The sequence below is a fragment of the Cherax quadricarinatus genome, chromosome 24 (assembly GCF_038502225.1).
Source record: "Cherax quadricarinatus isolate ZL_2023a chromosome 24, ASM3850222v1, whole genome shotgun sequence".
Classification (NCBI taxonomy): domain Eukaryota; kingdom Metazoa; phylum Arthropoda; class Malacostraca; order Decapoda; family Parastacidae; genus Cherax; species Cherax quadricarinatus.
In genome coordinates, this window is record NC_091315.1 from 40,797,145 (window position 1) to 40,819,879 (window position 22,735).

General features: G+C 37.7%; 1 protein-coding gene across 1 annotated transcript in view; it reads left to right on the forward strand.

Moving 5' to 3' along the window:
- The first annotated feature begins 8,277 nt into the window (after positions 1-8,277).
- The window catches only part of mbo (Nuclear pore complex protein Nup88), a 39,043-nt gene continuing 24,585 nt past the window's right edge, over positions 8,278-22,735 (forward strand). Inside the window, exons 1-4 of the mRNA XM_053779766.2 lie at positions 8,278-8,485; positions 19,246-19,415; positions 20,213-20,338; positions 20,924-21,125. Of these exons, the coding sequence (XP_053635741.2) occupies positions 8,303-8,485; positions 19,246-19,415; positions 20,213-20,338; positions 20,924-21,125 (681 nt within the window). The 5' untranslated portion in view covers positions 8,278-8,302. The remainder of the gene's footprint in view (positions 8,486-19,245; positions 19,416-20,212; positions 20,339-20,923; positions 21,126-22,735) is intronic.

Genomic DNA, 22,735 nt, shown 5'->3' on the forward strand with positions numbered 1-22,735 from the left:
ATAGCAGCATATGTGCAGAGGACCTAGGATAACCCAAAAAAGTTAGACTGACTTATTTCTACTTGGGTCTTTTTGTTACCTTATCAATGATATTACATTAATATAAAAATCAAATGTGGCAGATAAGAAATTATATATAAAAATGACACCAAACAAATAACAGATGATAAAAATAAGCAGAATACAAGAATTATGACAATATAAAAAAAATATGAAGAACACTAAATTATAATAAATTTCACTCTGAAAATTAATTATCAATCTGTTGGAATTGCAGGAACATACAAAAGGAATAAATTATAGAATGACTAGAAAAATTATGAATAATCACTGAAAAACAATGAAAAATAAAAGACAATGAACATATATGAGGCATTATGTAGAATGAAAGGGGGTAAAGCAGCTGGAACTGATGGGATCATGACAGAAATGTTAAAAGCAGGGGAGGATATAGTCTTGGAGTGGTTGGTACTTTTGTTTAATAAATGTATGAAAGAGGGGAAGGTACCTAGAGATTGGCGGAGAGCATGTATAGTCCCTTTATATAAAGGGAAAGGGGACAAAAGAGATTGTAAAAATTATAGAGGAATAAGTTTACTGAGTATACCAGGAAAAGTGTACGGTAGGGTTGTTATTGAAAGAATTAGAGGTAAGACAGAATGTAGGATTGTGGATGAGCAAGGAGGTTTCAGAGTGGGTAGGGGATGTGTAGATCAAGTGTTTACATTGAAGCATATATGTGAACAGTATTTAGATAAAGGTAGGGAAGTTTTTATTGCATTTATGGATTTAGAAACGACATATGATAGAGTGGATAGAGGAGCAATGTGGCAGATGTTACAAGTACATATATGGAACAGGTGCTAAGTTACTAAATGCTGTAAAGAGTTCTTATGAGGATAGTGAGGCTCAGCTTAGGGTGTTTAGAAGAGAGGGAGAATACTTCCCGGTAAAAGTAGGTCTTAGACAGGGATGTGTAATGTCACCATGGTTGTTTAATATATTTATAGGTGGGGTTGTAAAAGAAGTAAATGCTAGGGTGTTCGGGAGAGGGGTGGGATTACATTATGGGGAATCAAATACAAAATGGGAATTGACAGTTACTTTTTCTAATGATACTGTGCTTATGGGAGATTCTAAAGAAAAATTGCAAAGGTTAGTAGACGGGTTTTCAGATACAGGAAGGCCCCGCTTTACGGCGTTTCACTTTACGGCGTTCCGCTAATACGGACATTTCAAATTATGACCAAAACTCACTATACGGCTCCCCCCACCTGACTTTCTAATACGGTCACCGTGCCCCACCCTGTTTGTTTACATTCTCCATGAGCTCAGTAAGCACTAAGTCTCTCCATTTTGTCTGGAAACTCCAAAATTTCAAATGTTTTTAAAAGTTATTTCATATTTTATATATACTCTGATAATTACTTACTTACTCCTGACCCTACATTAAGACTACAAATATTTTAAGGTAAGTAATGAGTGAACTGTATATACATTTTATCGCTCTGGGATGCTTAAATATCATAGAATAGTATGTGTGGGTGGGGTGGCCTGGTAAGGTAGCCTGGCTTATTACAATACATACCACACTTGATTTCTTACAATAAATACTACTTGTCTCACCCTAGATTAAGACTATAAATATTTTAAGGTAAGTAATGAGTGCACTATGTGTGTATTGTACTTTTTTATTGTTTTTTGATGCCTGGTTCTATTGCTAACTTAATATATGTTAGTGTAAACTTGTTATCTAGTGTTTGTATGCATTTGTAAGTGGAAAAAAAGGGTGTTCCACTTTACGGCGGTTTCCGCTTTACGGCGGTAGCCTGGAACCTAACCCGCCGTATAAGTGGGGCCTTCCTGTATTTGGGAGTTGACGTGTCACTGGATGGATTTATGAAGGATGAGGTTAATCATAGAATTGATGAAGGAAAAAAAGGCGAGTGGTGCGTTGAGGTATATGTGGAGACAAAAAACGTTATCTATGGAGGGAAAGAAGGGAATGTATGAAAGTATAGTAGTACCAACACTTTTATATGGGTGTGAAGCTTGGGTTGTAAATGCTGCAGCGAGGAGACGGTTGAAGGCATTGGAGATGTCCTGTCTAAGGGCAATGTGTGGTGTGAATATTATGCAGAAAATTCAGTGTGGAAATTAGAAGAAGGTGTGGAGTTAATAAAAGTATTAGTCAGGGGGCTGAAGAGGGGATGTTGAGGTGGTTTGGTCATTTAGAAAGAATGGATCAAAGTAGAATAACATGGGGAGCGTATAAATCTGTAGGGGAAGATTTAGATTTTGCCACCGAAGTGGCTAGTTTATTGTGCACCCCATATCCATCCTGTGGACGGTAGCGCGAGAGCATATGGATACACAAAAGGCCTAGGAACTAGGCCCCAAAGGGTTAACAGAAATACATATGGATTTATATCTACATATCTATAGTTCACTTATCTGTTACAAGCAAATTTAGGAAATTTGCTTAGTATATCTGGTATCTTATTTTCATTAATAAGATATCTTGACATGTCACATAGGTTATTATACTGTTTGTCTCTGTATTCCTCAATAATTGGACAATTAAGCACATAGTGTTCAAGAGAGTGACCATATGCCTGATCACATAATTTACATTTAGTTTGATCATCATCTGTGTGTCTCCCAAACTGCCAGAAGTACTTGTAACCAAGCCTAAGCCTGGCCACTACAACATCAGTCAGTCTGTTCACATTGCAAGTTGCTCCATAAACATACTTATCTACGTTCATGTTATCATAGTGGATTATAGATCTAATCAGGCTTCTAACTGCATTCCTATAACAATCATTTTCATTATTTACTTCTCTCCTAATATTATTCCTAATGCTAGACACAGTTATACCAAAGTTATATTCTACATTCTCCTTCTCGGTACTCTTCTTGGCTAACATATCAACTTTATCATGAAGGAGTAATCCAATGTAGGGAAGGAAGGCGGGGTAGGAGTCGTTCTCGAAAAGGTTGGAGGGAGGGGGTAAAGGAGGTTTTGTAGGCAAGGGGCTTGGACTTCCAGCAAGCGTGCGGGAGCATGTCATATAGGAGTGAATGGAGACGTATGGTATTTGGGACCTGACGAGCTGTTGGAGTGTGAGCAGGGTAATATTTAGTGAAGGGATTCAGGGAAACCGGTTATTTTTATATAGCTGGACTTGAGTCCTGGAAATGGGAAGCACAATGCCTGCACTTTAAAGGAGGGGTTTGGGATATTGCCAGTTTGGAGGGATATGTTGTGTATCTTTATACGTATATGCTTCTGAACTGTTGTATTCTGAGCACCTCTGCAAAAACAGTGATAATGTGTGAGTGTGGTGAAAGTGTTGAATGACGACTTGTTGAAAAAAAAAATTATATATATATATACAGTATATATAATATATACATACATATATATATATATATATATATATATATATATATATATATATATATATATATATATATATATATATATATATATATATATAAATGCACTTTGGCACAGTTACCCTTTAGCAGTGATGACATTGATTTACCAAATTTTAATACAAATGACCCATTGCCATATATTGATGATTATGATTGTTTTATGAAAACAGGCCTTCACTTTATTCATGTCAATGCAAGATCACTTCTTCCTAAATTGGCAGAGATTAGGATTCTAGCTAACAAAATTAGGGCGGCAGTTATAACCATCTCTGAATCTTGGTTGGATGATACGGTGACTGACGACGAGGTCAAAATAGATGGTTACAATATAAAACGCTTAGATAGGAACAGAAAGGGTGGTGGAGTATGTGCCTACATTAGAAATGACTTAGCTTATAACCCAAGACCTGATTTAAATAACAATAAACTGGAGATTCTATGGTTTGAAGTGCTGCTTCCTAAGACCAAACCCATCTTAGTAGGAACTAGTTACCGCCCTCCTACCCAGGACCAGTTCTTAGAAGACTTTTCCAGAGTCTTGTCCGGAGTTGAAAACAATTGCGAGACAATAATACTGGGCGACTTCAATATCTGTTTTCAGCAGCAAAATAACGGGCTATGCAAAAGGTATAAGCAAATTCTAGGATTAAATAGTTACACTCAACTTATTAATACTCCAACCCGGATCACACAGTTCTCAGCCACCCTAATTGACCACATACTTTGTAACCGCGCTGAGAACATTAGTCAGTCAGGCGTCATTACCACAGGTCTTAGTGATCATTTCATCATTTACTGCACCAGGAAAATAACTAGGGATAGGATAGGCCTACACAGGACAATAAAAATGAGGTCAACTAGAAACTACAGTAAAGAAACACTGGTAAATAGGCTACACAGTTGTGACTGGACTGAGATAACAAGTTGCACGGACGTAAACGATGCCTGGGAAAAATTCAAAACAATGTTCACTACCATCCTTGATAATATTGCACCAGTTAAAGAGGTTAGGATTAAACGAAGAACTGAACCCTGGATGAATACTGAGATATTAGATAATATGAAATTCAGAGACCAGCTGCTAAAAAGATTTAAAGCAAACAGACAGGATATTGCAGCACTAAATGAATTCCAAAGGGTGAGGAACAGAGTACAGAGACTTATAAAAGGAGCAAAGGCAAAGCACTACTGCTCAAAAATTGAAGAGTATAAGCATAACCCCAGAAAGCTCTGGCAACAACTAAAACAGTTGGGGTATAGCCATAAGCCAGTAGATAGGTCTAACATAGTACTCACTATCGATAATGAGGTATGCCACGAAACATCTAAGGTGGCAAATTGCTTTAATTCATACTACACATCTGTTGCATCAACACTAGTAAGTAAACTACCAGCTGCATCAAATACCTATAACACAGACTCTGATAAGTTTCAAACATACTATACCAATAAAGGGGTAACCCCAAACAGTTGTCAACTAGTAAGTGTATCTCATGACTTTATTCAAAAAGAACTAAGCAGGTTAAACCCAACTAAGAGCACAGGCCCTGATAACATTCCATCTAAGTTCCTAAAAGATGGTGCTTTTGAACTGTCAATCCCTATTGCTCACATAATAAATCTATCAATCACCACTAATACAGTACCGGAGGGGTTCAAGGAGGCCAGAGTTACTCCTATCTTCAAGAAAAATAGTAGGTCTGATGTAAGCAACTATAGACCTGTTAGTATACTCAGTATAATATCTAAAATTCTAGAGAGGGCGGTGTATTCTCAAGTAGTTAAGTACCTTAATGACAACAACATTCTCCATAGCTATCAATCGGGCTTTAGAAGATCCTACTCAACCGACACCTCCCTTATTAATCTGATGGATTACCTGAGAACTGAAATGTCAAAGGGGAACCTCATAGGCATGGTAACCTTAGACCTGCAAAAGGCCTTCGATACTGTCAACCACAATATATTATGTAATAAACTTCAAACTATCGGTATAGGTTCTGTAGACTGGTTTAAGTCCTACCTTAGCAACAGGAGACAAATAGTCAAAATCAACAAAACAGAATCAGAACCCCTGCCGATAACATGTGGAGTTCCCCAAGGTAGTATTCTGGGTCCCTTATTATTCTTATGTTATGTCAATGATATGCCTATCAGTGTCAAGTGCAAACTCCTACTGTATGCAGATGACAGTGCTCTGTTAGTGTCAGGTAAAGACCCACAAGATATTGCTAATGTTTTAACACTGGAACTGGAGTCCTGCAGCAAATGGTTAGTAGACAACAAACTATCATTACACCTAGGGAAAACTGAAGCCATTCTCTTTGGCACGAAACATAAACTGAGAAGGGTAAATAATTTTAATGTTCAATGTAATGGGGAGCCCATCACTTTGGTTTCATCAGTAAAATATTTGGGAATCCCCTTTGACCCATGCATGTCAGGAGAATTGATAGGGAACAGTGTAGTAAAGAAAGCGAATGCCAGACTGAAGTTCCTGTATAGACAAGCACAGTGTCTACCTACTGAGGCTCGCAGGACCCTATGTCTAGCCCTTATACAATGCCATATGGATTACGCTTGCTCTTCTTGGTACTCTGCCTTGACAAAAAAACTGAAAGATAGACTGCAAATCACCCAGAACAAAATCGTAAGATTCATCCTGGGGCTGGGACCAAGAGAACATGTAGGCCAGGATGAATTACAGCAGTTGGATATGCTGAATGTTGAAGACAGAGTAAAACAACTGAAGCTAAATCATGTTTATAAAATTGCTCACAAGCAATGTCCAGAATATCTTGCTGTCAATTTTGTCCAGGCTGGGAACCAAAGCAATCATAGAACTAGGGGGAGAGAGCACAACTTTGTAGTACCCACAGTCAGTGGCCAGGCTTCAAACACCTTTTATTGTACAGCAATAAAGGAATGGAACAGACTACCCGCGTATGTCAAAGCCAGTCATAGCATGAACCAGTTCAAGAAGAGTGCCAAAAGGTGTCTGATGAATGTAGCTACAGAAAGGGAGGGGAATGATTTTCTATTTTTTAGCTAACATACGTGTAAATTTTTTACCTTATTCCTTGTAATGACCCTCGTATTGTAGATTCTTAATGACCTTGGTGTCGCAGATAGTCTTTTTAGTATGATAATAAGATGTTATCTTCATTGTAGAACAATAAGAAAATATTATAACCTTTATACTATAATAATAAGGTAAAAGGACCCCAATGGAAATAAGTCACTCTGTCTGACTTTTTTGGGTTATCCCAGGTTCTCTACACATATGCTGCTATGTATGATAATTCTATGTAACTGTATTTGTGTATACCTGAATAAACTTACTTACTTACTTACTTACTTACTTACTTATATATATATATATATTGGTAGGTACTTGTCCCTCCTTGGTGGGACAGCCAGACAGCAGTAATCTACACATATGCTGCTACGTATTTATTTATTTTTTATCTGGACATGATACATAGTTGTACAAAGAAATATAGTGATTGGGTGTACATGCCAAAAGCCCCTTGTATGCAGAGCATTATGGGCAGACTTAAAATTAACTTAAGATTAACTAAGCAATGATATATTCAGTGGTAAAAATTACAGTAAACAAATTACAACATGAAGTACAAATGAGATTTCAAATAAGAAGCATTTAAAGTTGTACAAATTTGTAGCATAACAATGTATAATATAATCGAATCAGATCGAGTAAAATCAATGATTTGTAGTGTTGAAACAGGTCATATGGTCATTAGATAATTTACTGTGCATTCAAGAGAATGGAGTATTGTATTAGGTAATGTAATTAAAAAAACAGTTTAATAGGGTCACAGGTTATACATTTATGAGATTCAGTATGATACAATTTATGTAACTATTTATGTGTACCTGTACAAACTTATTTACTTAATTAGAGCCTTAGCTGGACACATGAAATTGCCCCTAACCATCAGTGGAACTCAACATCATGCTCAAATAACTAGTCAAATATTCCCAACTCCCAGAAGGAGCGAGATCGAGACATGAATTATGGTTGGTGGCCCGTGGCCTGGTGGGTCAAGCTCTCGCTTCACACGCTGAGGTCCAGGTTCGAATGTCAAGGAAGGTGAAAACACTGGACGTATTTCCTTACACCGGTTGTCTATGTTCACCCATCAGTAAAATGGTTACCTGGGTGTTAGTCGACTGGTGTGGGTCGCACCCTGGGACAAAATTGACCTAATTTGCCAGAAATGCTCTGCATAACAAATGGCTTTCTATATAGTAGTATGGCACTGATGCCTTGTACATGTACTTGTAGAAATAAAGATATTATTATTAGTAGTAGTAGTAGTAGTATTATTATTATACTCAACAGTGGCTAGTTCCCTCGTAAGTTACAATAATGACTGTTTGCAGTTACTTTCAACAACTAATAAAGAAAACTGTTACTAGATATGGCAAAATTCATAAGTAAAAAGGTCTTAGAATGAATCAGTTTTTAACTTTCTTGAAGCACGTTTAAATACAACAAATAATAATAATAATAATAATAATAATAATAATAATAATAATAATTATATAATAATAATAATAATAATAATAATAATAATAATAATAATAATAAAATATGAAGACGCTTATTATTGTGCACAACATTCGTCCTTAAGTGTTTCATTAACTTTAATGTGTAATAATAGTTGTTAAGTGTGAACTTTCTACATTGTGCTCAATCGCAACAGACATTATTTAACATAGTTACCTAAATTATTAAAAATATATCCTGACATTTCTTATAATAATAATAAACAAATGTAGAGTGGAGAGTGAAGACGAGGTCGGTGAGAGGAAACGTAGTAGATCAACAAACATGGCGGGTTGTACTGACACGCTGACTCTCTCCAGGATCTTAACTGATAAATGCAAAGACAAACACTTCACTAAGTCTTCACGTTATCGTTTGTTAGACAGCGTTGATGATGTTATTATTGCGTGGAGCAAGGAAGATGGGTGTCTGCTCTCTCAGCTCATTATACCTAACTGTAAAGTACAGGTAGTAGTCTCAGGCGTTAGATGTAATTGGTATGATTGAAGTTTGAAGCTTATTACCCCATGTTCTTCCCTTCATGTGGGGGAAGCTGCCTTGACGGTGCTGATGAGCTCTTGATCAGTGGGATTGGTGCTACCTTCCCCTTTGAATCAAACATTTTCATTTTCCTTTCCCAGGAACTGTATGATCCCTATGGGTTTAGTTCTTCCCAGTGACTGGTAATACTTCTTCGAAGAAGTAGATAAATGTGCAGTAACACCTACATAATAAAGATATCCAGGTGTTGGTCAGGTACCGACTTAAGGTGTCTGACCAGCTCCTTGAAGAAAGCCAGGGGTCTGTTGGTAATCCCCCTTATTTATGCTGGGGGGCAGTTGAACAGTCTTGGGCCTCTGACACTTACTGTGTTATCTCTTAGTGTACTCATGGCGCCCCTGCTTTTCATTGGGGGGATGTTGCACCACCTGTCAAGTCTTTTGCTTTCTTAGGGAATGATTTTGGTGTGTAGATTTGGGACTAGGCCTCCCTAGGATTTTCCAAGTGTATATTATCGTATTTTTTCTCACCAGCATTCCAGGGAGTATAGACAAATAACCCGCACATTAAAGAGAGAAGCTTACGACGACGTTTCGGTCCGACTTGGACCGTTTGGACTTTGTAAATGGTCCAAGTCGGACCGAAACGTCATCGTAAGCTTCTCTCTTTTATGTGCGGGTTATATGTGTATCGTTCCAGTCACGGTATTGTGCCTTTTTTTGTTATTCAGGGAGTATAGGTCAGTGGCCTTCAACCATTTCCAGTAATTTAGATGCTTTATGGTACTGATACATGCAGTAAAGGTTCTCTATATATTCTCCAGGTCTTCAATTTCACCTGCCTTGAAAGGGGCCATTAGTGATAAGATAAGATTTCGTTCGGATTTTTAACCCCGGAGGGTTAGCCACCCAGGATAACCCAAGAAAGTCAGTGCGTCATCGAGGACTGTAACTTATTTCCATTGGGGTCCTCAAATCTTGTCCCCCAGGATGCGACCCACACCAGTCGACTAGCACCCAGGTACCTAATTGCTGCTAGGTGAACAGGACAATAGGTGTAAGGAAACGTGTCGAAATGTTTCCACCCGCCGGGAATCGAACCCGGGCCCTCCGTGTGTGAAGCGGGAGCTTTAGCCACCAGGCCACCGAGCAGTATTTCAGCCTAGACAGTACAAGTGATTTGAAATGAATCATCATTGGCTTGGCATCTCTAGTTTTGAATGTTCTCATTATCCATCCTATCATTTTCCTAGCAGATGTGGTAGATACATTGTTGTGATCTTTGAAAGTGAGATGTTTTGACATTATCACTCCCAGGTCTTTCACATTAGTTTTTTGCTCTATTGTGTGATTGGAATTTGTTTTATACTCCAGTCCAGCTTTTATTTCCTTGAGTTTTCCATAGTGGATTAATTGAAATTTATCTTCGTTGAACTGCAGTGTCTTCAATGGATGACACTCGTGTAAACTCTGGTAACGTTAGCAAAGGACGACACGGTGCTGTGGCTTACATTTCTATATCAGACATGAGGATGAGGAAAATGTTGGTACCTTATGGAACAGAGCTTTCACTGTAGCTTCCTCCGACTTTACTGTTTACTATTATTCTTTGTGTTCTATTTGTTAGGTAGTTATAGATCCATCTACAGTGGACCCCCGGATTGTGACAATCCGTTCCAGAGAGAGTGTCTTATACCAAATCTGTCGTAATCCGAATTAATTTTCCCCCTAAGAAATAATGGAACCCAAAAGTATTAAACAAAATAATTTTTTTTACATAAATTTTACATTTCCCTACACAGAAAACAGTGAGACATGCAGAATAAATAAATAATAAAATGACACTTACCTTTATTGAAGACTTACTGATGAGTGATGAGATGGTAGGAGGGGAGAGGATGGAGGTGTACTAGTGTTTGGAAGGAAAATCCCCTTCCATAAAGACTTCAGGTACCAAGTCTTATCTGGGGTTACTTGACTTCTTTGTTTTTTAATGCCACTAGGACCAGCTTCTGAGTCACTGGACCCCTGTCACACAAAATATCTATCCAGAGAGCTCTGTTTCTGGCATCTCTAAGATTTCCCTAAAATGAGACACAGCATTGTCATTGTAGATGTTGCCAGCATGGTCGGCAACAGCTGTGTCAGGGTGATGTTCATCCATAAATATTTGCACATAAGAAAGCAGGCACACTGCAGCAGTCCCAATTAGATCAAATTGTGTGTGTGGGGAAATACCCTGGGTGGTTTGTGGGGAAGTACCCTGGGTGGTTTGTGGGGAAGTACCCTGGGTGGTTTGTGGGGAAGTACCCTGGCTGGTTTGTGGGGAAGTACCCTGGCTGGTTTGTGGGGAAGTACCCTGGCTGGGCTGGTGTGTGGGGACGTACCCTGGAAGTACCCTCTACCATCACCACTTTCGTATCTTTCTACAAACTTTTTCTTGAATTCTGTAGTGTTTCTCACCCTCTTTATCAAAGGGCTGGCATTAGAAGCTTTCTTTGGGCCCATGGTGGCTTATTTAGCAGTTACAAGCACTAAAAACAATTGAATAATACAAAATGTATCCCATGTATGCATAGAATTGTCCTCACTGGCTTGTAAACAATGGCACACTGGCTGTACATGGAGTGTCCGGGTCGCTCATGCCACGCGGATGTGTTCGGGGCGAATGACTTTAACCGAGTTCTTTGTCATTAACCGAGCCAATATTTTGACGCAAAAACTTTACTTAATCCAGTTTTTACGTAATCCGATGAAGTAATCCTGGGGTCCGCTGTACCTACTTTTCCTGTTATTCCTTTATAATGCATTTTGTGTGCTATTACGCCATGAAAGCACTTGTCAAAGGCTCTCACAAAGTCTGTGTAAACAACATCCAGATTTTGATTATTCTCCAATGCATCCAAGACCATGTCGTAGTGAGAGGCAAGAGTGACCTGCTCTAAATCCTGGGTTGTGAAATTGATGGGTCTCCAAGTGGTTGGCAATCTTGCTTCTTAGAACTCTTTCAAAGATTTTTTATGATGTGGGATGTTAGTGCTATCTGTCTGTAATTTTTGGTAATTGCTTTACTGCTCTCCTTGTGGAGTGGGGCTGTGCCTGTTGTTTTTAGTGACTGGGATGACCCCTGTGTCCATGCTTCATCTCAATAGAATAGTGCATGTGAAAGGGGCTTCTCTCAGTTCTCGACGAACACTGAGTTCCACAAGTCTGGGCATGGGGTAGAGTGCATGGGTATGTCATTTATTGATTTTTCTAAGTCCTGTCGTGTTAGAATTATATCAGAACTTTTTGAATTGACCAAATTTTGAGTCTCTGTGATACCTTTGACGAGTTTCGAGAACCTTGCTACTCTCAGAGCCTGCCCATAGGCCAGGCTCATCTGGTGCTTGCCTGGTCAACCAGGCTGTTGCTGTTGGAGGCCTGCTGCCTCACATATCCATCACAGCCTGGTTGATCTGGCACCTGGTGAAGATACTTGTCCAGTTTCCTCTTGAAGGCTTCTACACTTGTTCAAGCCATGTTTCTGATATTTTATGTTTTTTTTATTTTATTATTAACACACTGGCCGATTCCCACCAAGGCAGGGTGGCCCGAAAAAGAAAAACTTTCACCATCATTCACTCCATCAGTCTTGCCAGAAGGGTGCTTTACACTACAGTTTTTAAACTGCAACATTAACACCCCTCCTTCAGAGTGCAGGCACTGTACTTCCCATCTCCAGGACTCAAGTCCGGCCTGCCGGTTTCCCTGAACCCCTTCATAAATGTTACTTTGCTCACACTCCAACAGCACGTCAAGTATTAAAAACCATTTGTCTCCATTCACTCCTATCAAACACGCTCACGCATGCCTGCTGGAAGTCCAAGCCCCTCGCACACAAAACCTCCTTTACCCCCTCCCTCCTACCTTTCCTAGGCTGACCCCTACCCCGCCTTCCTTCCACTACAGACTGATACACTCTTGAAGTCATTCTGTTTTGCTCCATTCTCTCTACATGTCTGAACCACCTCAACAACCCTTCCTCAGCCCTCTGGACAACAGTTTTGGTAATCCCGCACCTCCTCCTAACTTCCAAACTACGAATTCTCTGCATTATATTCACACCACACATTGCCCTCAGATGACATCTCCACTGCCTCCAGCCTTCTCCTCGCTGCAACATTCATCACCCATTTTTCACACTCATATAAGAGCGTTGGTAAAACTATACTCTCATACATTCCCCTCTTTGCTTCCAAGGACAAAGTTCTTTGTCTCCATAGACTCCTAAGTGCACCGCTCACCCTTTTCCCCTCATCAGTTCTATGATTCACCTCATCTTTCATAGACCCATCCGCTGACACATCCACTCCCAAATATCTGAATACATTCACCTCCTCCATACTCTCTCCCTCCAGTCTGATATCCAATCTTTCATCACCTAATCTTTTTGTTATCCTCATAACCTTACTCTTTCCTGTATTCACTTTTAATTTTCTTCTTTTGCATACTCTACCAAATTCATCCACTAACCTCTGCAACTTCTCTTCAGAATCTCCCAAGAGCACAGTGTCATCAGCAAAGAGCAACTGTGACAACTCCCACTTTATGTGTGATTCTTTATCTTTTAACTCCACGCCTCTTGCCAAGACCCTCGCATTTACTTCTCTTACAACCCCATCTATAAATATATTAAACAACCACGATGACATCACACATCCTTGTCTAAGGCCTACTTTTACTGGGAAATAATCTCCCTCTTTCCTACATACTCTAACTTGAGCCTCACTATCCTCGTAAAAACTCTTCACTGCTTTCAGTAACTTACCTCCTACACCATACACCTGCAACATCTGCCACATTGCCCCCCTATCCACCCTGTCATATGCCTTTTCCAAATCCATAAATGCCACAAAAACCTCTTTAGCCTTATCTAAATACTGTTCACTTATATGTTTCACTGTAAACACCTGGTCCACACACCCCCTACCTTTCCTAAAGCCTCCTTGTTCATCTGCTATCCTATTCTCCATCTTACTCTTAATTCTTTCAATAATAACTCTACCATACACTTTACCAGGTACACTCAACAGACTTTTATCCCCCTATAATTTTTGCACTCTCTTTTGTCCCCTTTGCCTTTATACAAAGGAACTATGCATGCTCTCTGCCAATCCCTTGGTACCTTACCCTCTTCCATACATTTATTAAATAATTGCACCAACCACTCCAAAACTATATCCCCACCTGCTTTTAACATTTCTTTCTTTATCCCATCAATCCCAGCTGCCTTACCCCCTTTCATTTTACCTACTGCATCACGAACTTCCCCCCCACTCACAACTGGCTCTTCCTCACTCCTACAAGATGTTATTTCTCCTTGCCCTATACACGAAATCACAGCTTCCCTATCTTCATCAACATTTAACAATTCCTCAAAATATTCCCTCCATCTTCCCAATACCTCTAACTCTCCATTTAATAACTCTCCTCTCCTATTTTTAACTGATAAATCCATTTGTTCTCTAGGCTTCCTTAACTTGTTAATCTCACTCCAAAACTTTTTCTTATTTTCAACAAAATTTGTTGATAACATCTGGTAAGATGTTGAATAGTCTGGGGCCACAAATGTTGATACGTTGTTCCTTTATTGTGCTTACTGAACCCCTACTCCTCACTGGGTTTATTTTGCACTTCCTCCCATCTCTCTCACGTCAGTATGTTGTTATGGTAGTGTGCAGATTTGGGACCAGGCCCTCGAGTACTTTCCAGATATATATTTTCATGTATCTCTCCTCCATTCCATTGAGTACATGTTCAAGACTTTAAGATGTTCCCAGTAATTTAAGTACTTTACTGGCTCTGTGTGCCGTAAACAATCTCTGTATTTATTCTAGCTCTGACATTTCTCCTGCTTGGAATGGGGCCATCAGCACTGAGCAATATTCCAAATGAGGGAGCACTAGCAGTATGAAGAATGTCACCATTGGCAGTATTTCCCTTGTTTTGAAAGTTCTTAATACCCACCCCATTATCCTCCTGGTTGTCATGATCTTTGTCTTATTATAGTCTTTGAAAGAAAAAGTCAGCTGACATAATTATTCCCAAGTCTTTTACTCTTGTATGTGTTCCTTTCATTCTATTTGGTGATCCTCTTGAGTTTTGTATATAGTGTTCCTTTTGAGTTCTTCATTCTTTCCATACCTAAGCAACTGGAACTTATCACCATTGAACGTCTTGTTCTCCACTGCCCACTGGAAAACCCTGCTTATGTTTTCCTGTAATTTTTAAGTGTCTAATACCATTTCTCCATTTTTAGGTGTCTTAGCTGAAATTGCCCAGCATCAAGATATTTGGGGATGGGGTTGGGAGATTTTCCAGACAGTAGTCAATTTTTAAAAACTGTTCCCTGAATTGTTGGGAAGTTGTATCAAGTAGCGTGTATACAACTACAATGACAAGGTTTTAGTTTTCGATCCTTACTGCCAAAACTTCAAGTACATCATTTGTGGTGTTTAGTAGTTCCGAGCAAATGAGCAATTTGATGACATAGAGGCCCCCCCCCTTTGTTGCCTGTTCTTTCTGTCGCATCTGAATACGTTGTACCCTGGGATCCATATTTCATTGCCAAAGTTATTCTTTGTGTGGGTCTGTGTGAAAGCCACAAACATTGCATTTGACTCTGTGAGCAATCCACTGGTGAAAGGCATTTTGTTGTTTGTTGATGGCTTTAGACCCTGTGCATTTTCAAATACAAATGTTGTTGTATTGATGTTATAGGGAGGAAGGCTTTATTTGGCACTAATATCTGTTGTTCTGGAGTGGGGGCTACTGACTGTCCCTCCACTCCAGTAGTGGTCCGATGTGGTGTAGTATTTCTGTCATTTCTTCCCACTTTTTTTCTTCCTGGCACTAAAAATCTGTCTCTGGAGTGGTTGTAACTACCCTAATTTGTTTCCCATGGTCTGAGTGATCTGTACCTTCTTGTCCCCATTAAATGGTATGCTTGACAGTATGTGTTGTAGCATTTTCTTTCATGGACTGAGGAGTAACACATTTCAGGGTGAAATAGTTTACAAGAAGAGTTGCATTCACCTTTGGCCATGAGGCTGTGGCATTTTTGGGATGGTCAGAATTACATGTCCCACCTTTTTTTTTTTTCCAGATATTCCATGCCTACAGATACCCAGGGCATAGAATTTGCATAGATTTGATTTCTGTTTGCCAGGAACTTTTGTGGCTGGGTTCCCTGCTGGTGCATTTTTTCTGACTCCCAATTGTTTGCAGCACCTTTACTAGCATCAGTGTCACCACCAGTTATTACTGGTGATGTATCAACACTTTCCCAAGCATCATCCCCTTTTTGTTCATCTTCAGCTGTATTGCTATTTTATATTTCTGGAACTTTTATATCTTCATCTTTACCTGTTCATCAATACCAAGACCACTGTCTCCATCTGGTGCACTTCCTTACATTTCTGTATCCTTATGGGTACTGTCTTCCAAGACAGCACCAGCACCAGGGATGATGGCTCTGTGTGACCCACTCTCTTTACTCTCACAACTGTTATACAAGACTCAAATTTTAAAAAAAGGATATACAGTGGAACCTCTACTTGCGAGCGCATCCACGTGCGAGTTTTTCCAAATACGATCAGTTGATGGGTCGATTTTTTGTTTCCATAAGCGAGCAGACCTCAAGACAGGTTCCTGGACGCTGGTGAGGGGCTCTTGCTCTTGATCTAGGGAATTGTATCTCATTTGTTTGTTGGACTATCTTATTGAAACTTGAGCAATGTATGATGGAAATATGCTTCTTAACATACACCAAAAATGAAAGAAATCTAAGCATAAATAGTGGAATTCACTTCTCAACAGTTAGCCACCCCTTAGCGGTATTTTCGTATGATTTTTATGCTTGCATTCTCGTTTTTTAGGTCTCATTTGATAGAATGGAACATATATTACAGAAATAGATATGATTTTGATTGCTTTCACAACGAAAAGTACCTTGAAATTGAGCTCAACACAGGAGAAATGTTCGATTGTTTTGGGTATGTTAAAGAGTAAATAAATGACATCACTGTCCATTCCAATATGTAGCCGTGAATGGGTTGACATTATTTATACAATTATTGCAATAAGGCATAACAGTAAATCTTATATTATTTGTGTAAATAAAAATTACAAATTATTTATTTTGTAATAATAATAATATGTATATGTATAATAATAATAGTACGTATTATAATACAATAAGAATAATAATATAATACAATAAGAATAATATAATACAATAAGAATAATAATATAATACATATAATAATATAATACATATAATAATAATATAATACATATAATAATAATACATATATAAAAATAATGTACTACATAATAATAATTATAATAATAGACGGCTTCAAAAGGCCATCACTAGATGGCAGCGTTTACCACAACATAGAGGGAGCGGTTGTGGCCGCCTCCACCTGTTACATAATGCTATATTTTATTCATTCTAGAGTATATATCAGGTTTTTGCGTTATTTACATTGTTTATTATTTCATATTAGATGAACTGTGATAGATAAATAAGCCGTAGAGTTGATGATAGCGAAATATTCAAGGGGTATTTTGTCCTGTCTCCAGACAAACACTCGTCGGCCACCGTCGCCGCCGCCGCATATATAATGACATATTTTATCAATTCTAGAGTATATATCATGTTTCTATGTTATTTATATTGTTTATTATGTCATATTAGATGAATTGTAATAAATAAGCTGTAGAGATGATATTAGTGAAATATTGAAGAAGTATTTTGTCATGTCTCGAGGCAAACACTTGTCAGCCGCCATCACATATATAATGACATATTTTATTCATTCTAGAGTATTTATCAGGTTTCTATGTTATCTACATTGTTTATTATGTCATATTAGATGAAGTGAGATAGATAAATAAGCCTTAGAGTTGATATTAGCGAAATTATTGAAGCACAGAATTCCACTTGAACTGATTAATTGCATTTCAGTTAATTTAAATGAGGAAAATTGACTCTGCAAACAAGCAAATCCAGTTGCGAGCAAGGTCTTGGAACGGATTAAACTCGCAAGTAGAGGTTCCACTGTATATATATTTTTTTTTTTTTTTTTTTTGGGGTGGGGGGTTCTGTCTTTGAGCATAAATGTAATTTTATCCCACAGGTGTCTGTCACCTTGGCAGACTCAAAAACATTTTCTTGTTTTAATATCATTAGTGACTAATTCTTTAACTTATTGGTATTATATACCAATAAGTAAGTTTATTTAGGTTCAGGTACACCTAAGTACAGTTATCATATATAGTGTAAATTACCTAGAATAACCTAAAAAAAAAAATGACTTATTTCCACTAGGTGTCCTTAGGCATCATATTTTAGAATGTTGTAATTATATCCAGAAGATTAGGTTACCCATCCATTAACACCTTCCTAGTACCTTGCAGGCAACCAGTATATCCAGGTTCATTTCTGGGTGAGGAGGGACATATAGGCAAGCCTCCTAAAATTTTTCCCTTTTTTTTTTACCTAGTAATAAATAGGTAATTAAAGTAGCTTAAAGAAGAAAAAATCACCATCACTCATTTGGTAGGTGTTTTACCAAAAGTGCAGGAACATAGAAATTTAAAATGATGCTCTGAGCTGTCACGTAATAGGAAGTGGGTCTTTCTCATGCTCAGCAGATGGAGGATCAAGCCTTCACCATGTCTTGCGCTGAGTGATCCAAATGGATTTAACGCTTAACGTGGATTAAACAAACTATCCTTCATCACAGTACTTATTGCTGAAAATGATTGATTCATCATAGAAACAAACAATACAGTTGCATGCAGCTAGTTTTCTACAGTTTTCTCAAAATTGTCTGTTCAAGGATGCAGAGTCAGTAGACCAAATGCCCACTCCTGATATTTTTATTGATAAAATAATTTAAAATAAAGCTAATTTTACTCTTTTTGACCATAGTTGATGATTTATCGGCTAATTTTTTTGGTATCAGTATGAGCCTAAAATTTAATACTGTATTGCTATTGGCAAAAAATTTGATATTCTCCCATTACTAGTTCCTCTTCACAAAAAAGGGCAACAGAATATTAGAAAAAAGCTACAGAATATTAGCTAAAAGCAGCTGACCAGTAGCATTAACATTACACAGTCACGACAAAATAATTTCACCTGTCATAAACAAGTACAGTGGACCCCCGGTTAACGAACTTTTTTAATTCCAGTAGTATGTTCAGGTGCCAGTACTGACCGAATTTTTTCCCATAAGGAATATTGTGAAGTAGATTAGTCCATTTCAGACCCCCAAACATACACGTACAAACGCACTTACATAAATACACTTACATAATTGGTCGCATTTGGAGGTGATCGTTAAGCGGGGGTCCACTGTACTATTATCAACCATCCACTCCTCTTTCGTTGCTCTGTTAAATCGTGGATTTATATGTTTTAAATTTTTTTTAACATACCATTTATTATAATAACAGCACTGTATGGCCCTAATGCATTGGTTTAGCACTTAGTTTTGATAATAATATAACAACACTTGGTAATATTTGCATTTACAGGTGCTGTGTATAGCTAGGTATGAATTTGTGAAAATTACTGTACTGTATATTACTTAAATGTATTTTTCTTGAATGACAAAAGCTGCACTCTATACACTATTTTTTACAAAATCATGTGACTGATTTTTTTCTTTACAGACTTTAGCACTATCCAAGCCTCCAGTTTGGGAGGTGGAGCATGTACAAATAAACAAAAGTGGGAGTGGTGTTGCACTGATAGGACGGCGAGGTGTGGCCGTTGTTGAGTTGCCTCACCGATCAGGTGATCCTCCTCTTTATGATGGAGGGAGGGACACCATCACATGCAGGTAAATTCACGTTATCTGCCCATTTAGTTTTATTAAATCTTTTTACCCATTTTGTCTTTTTAACTACACCTACCATCCGACTTACGACCTGCTCGACTTTCGACTACTCGACTTATGACCGTGTTTTTTATGCCAAATTTCTGGGAAATAAACAACTATTTGTGTTGTACACAGTGTTTATCCTAAACCTTACAGTATAAAATACAGTACTAACAACATAAAAAGTAAAGTAAAACATGAAATACCAAAATAAAACAATAAAATAAAATCATTACAAAAATGTTTTGTTGATATTCAGTAGTAAAGTTCGATTTACGACCATTTCGACTTACGACCGGTTTCTCGGAACCGAACTCGGTTGTAAGTCGGATGGTAGGTGTATATAGCAGTATTAGTATACACTGTATATACATACAGTGGTAGGGATGTCTTCAATATAGAGCATAAATTTTTCTGTTTTCTTACTCCACCTCTCCTCTCATTCCCTCTACTCTCATCCCCTATCATAACCCTTGTAGATATTGGTCAGTTTTGATGGTATTGATATCAGCAAAGCATTTGGTATATCATCTGTAGTAAGTCTAATATTTGTAATAAGTTTTTATTAATTTTAATTTAGATTGTGTTAATACTTTTTACACAGAATATATTGCAGCACATTGGAATTCATTTGGTACTTTAATAGTTTTTTTTTTCTCTCAGTTATCAGAAGGTGTGTTTTTATATGTGATTTTTTACAACACAGTTTGACAGTTTAGTTTACTGTTAATCTGTAGTCTGATACATATTACTCTTAGGGTAGAGTATGTGGCTGAACGATTCTTCTTGTGTCATCCTAAACTGGAGGTGATGGCTGCTGCTTGGCACCCAGGATCTCTGGAGAACAACCACATAGTTATCCTGGCCTCTGATAATTATCTTCGGTAAAGTGCCGACATCTAAGTTACATTGTCATTATTGGAGTATGCAAGAGGGTAATAGCCTAGTTATTATGAAAGTAATTACAAGTTCTGACATTGTTACAGTATTCTTGCAATAGCCAGTTAGACTTTGATTCCTAGTTATTATGAAAGTAATTACAAGTTCTGACATTGTTACAGTATTCTTGCAATAGCCAGTTAGACTTTGATTTGCAAGAACACTCTCCAAAATCTGGCATCTCTGTTGTCGTTAACTTGTTTAATAAAATTTTAACATAATTATGAAAATAAAATTTTAACATAATTACAAAAATTTTGTTTATTACATTATATACCAGTACAGCTCCATGGGGGAAGTGGAGAGGAACCCTTCATCCGTAAGCCATGTATGTTGCAAGAGGCGACTGAAATGCTGGGAATAAGGGGCTAGTATAACCCCTTCTCCTGTATAAATTATTAAATGTAAAAAGAAGAAAAACTTTGTTTCTTTTTCAGGTCACCCTACCTTGGTGGGAATGGCCTTTGTTTTAAAAACAATACTGGTACACGTACAGTATATTTTTTGTCTTACAGCATTTAATGTTTCAGGATATACAACCTAACTTCAAATGAAATTCCAGAGCAAGCAATATCTCTTGGTTCAGGAAGAGTAGGTGTTATTAGCAGCTCCAATTTCACTTGTAGCTCTAATCTTGGAGAAAGTGCTGTGGCATTTGATTTTGGCCTTCCTAATGAACCAGTCATGTGCCCCTCTGGAAATCCTGTCTCTAATGGAATAATTGAAAATTTGGTGAGTGATAACTTATTTTGATAGCATTATGCTGTTTTTTATAAACCTAGTTAGTGACAGTGACAATTACAGAAACACTATTAGCAGAAACTTGTATATTTTTTCGAGGGTACCAGGAAATCTCTCGTAAAAAATTCTGGATCCGTTAGTAAAAATTGAGCCCTCAATGGTAGTACTTTTGGTTCAAAATCAAAAGGACCCAAGCTTGAGTCCCAGGTGGGACTAGACTGATGAGCAAGTTTCCTTACACCTGCTGCCCCTTCTTGCATATCATTATAGTAGACAGCTAGGTGTTAGTTAACTACTGGATTGTGGGTTACATGCTAGAGAATGATCCCAGTAGAAAAATTTTTTTTTTGTTATTCTGTGCTAATGATCCTAAGAATATCTTTCATGTTTTTTACTAGGTTACTATGAAAACATGGCCAGAAAATTTTTGGGTCCATCTACAAAAAATTGAAGTTCACAGTAATGAAGTTAGACCAATTAATCAGTTTGATCAAACTACATGTATTAATTGATTAACCCTTTGAGGGTCCGTCCCGTAGATCTACGGCTTTACGTTCAGGGTCCAAACCGTAGATCTACATCACGAGCTCAGCTCACTGATAAACTGTGAGTGGTACATTTGGGCCTAGATATGAGAGAATACATCTATGTGGTATGTGTGCACCACCTAAAACAGATCCTGCAGCACGCTGTGTATAATGAGAGAAAAAAACTGAAATCATGATTTTTCGATTAAAACAGCGACTTTGCAGTGTTTTTTCGTATGTTTTTTATAGTTCTATTTGCGATTTCTTGGTCTCATTTGATAGAATGGAAGACATATTACAGAAATAGTGATGATTTTGATTGGTTTTCGCACTGGAAATGGCTTGAAACTGAGCTCAAAGTAGCAGAAATGTTAAATTTTTGCCGATATTCAAGAGTAAACAAACGACCTCACACGTCTAATACACGCCAGCTGGTGGGTCTAATATGCATTCACAAATATGGTGATGATATTTATACAATTATTACAGTATTGCATAACAGTAAATCTTCTATTTTTTGGTGTGAATAAAAATTTATTATGTGAATAAAAAATCAAAATGGAATTTATTTGTAAAGCCTCAAAACGTAACTAATGAACAGAGGAAATGTTAGTTTAGTTCCAGGAATACCTACATTGTTTATTCTGGACCCTATTTTGAAATTGGAATATTTTGAACTTTGTGTTAAATTGGCCAAATTAACAATTTCCGATCACTTTAATTTGTAGTTGAAACAGTTGACTTGGCGATTTCTTGTGCTCAGTCGATAGAATAGAAGTAATACTAGTGAAATAGCTAAGAATTTGGTTGACTGGAATAATGTAATTGGCCTAAAATGGGAGTCAAAGTCGGCAAAATCGCCGATTCGTAAATATCGCTGACACATCAAAATTCGCGAGAGCATAATTTCGTCAATTTTCCATCAAATTTCGTACTTTTTGTTTTATTACCTTCACAAAAAGATTCTCTACCATTTCATAAGAAAAAATAAAAATTTTTTTTTTTTAAATTCTTGGACACTGGGGCACCACTTCAGATTTGGGCCTTGGACCCTGAAGGGGTTAAGTTTAAGAG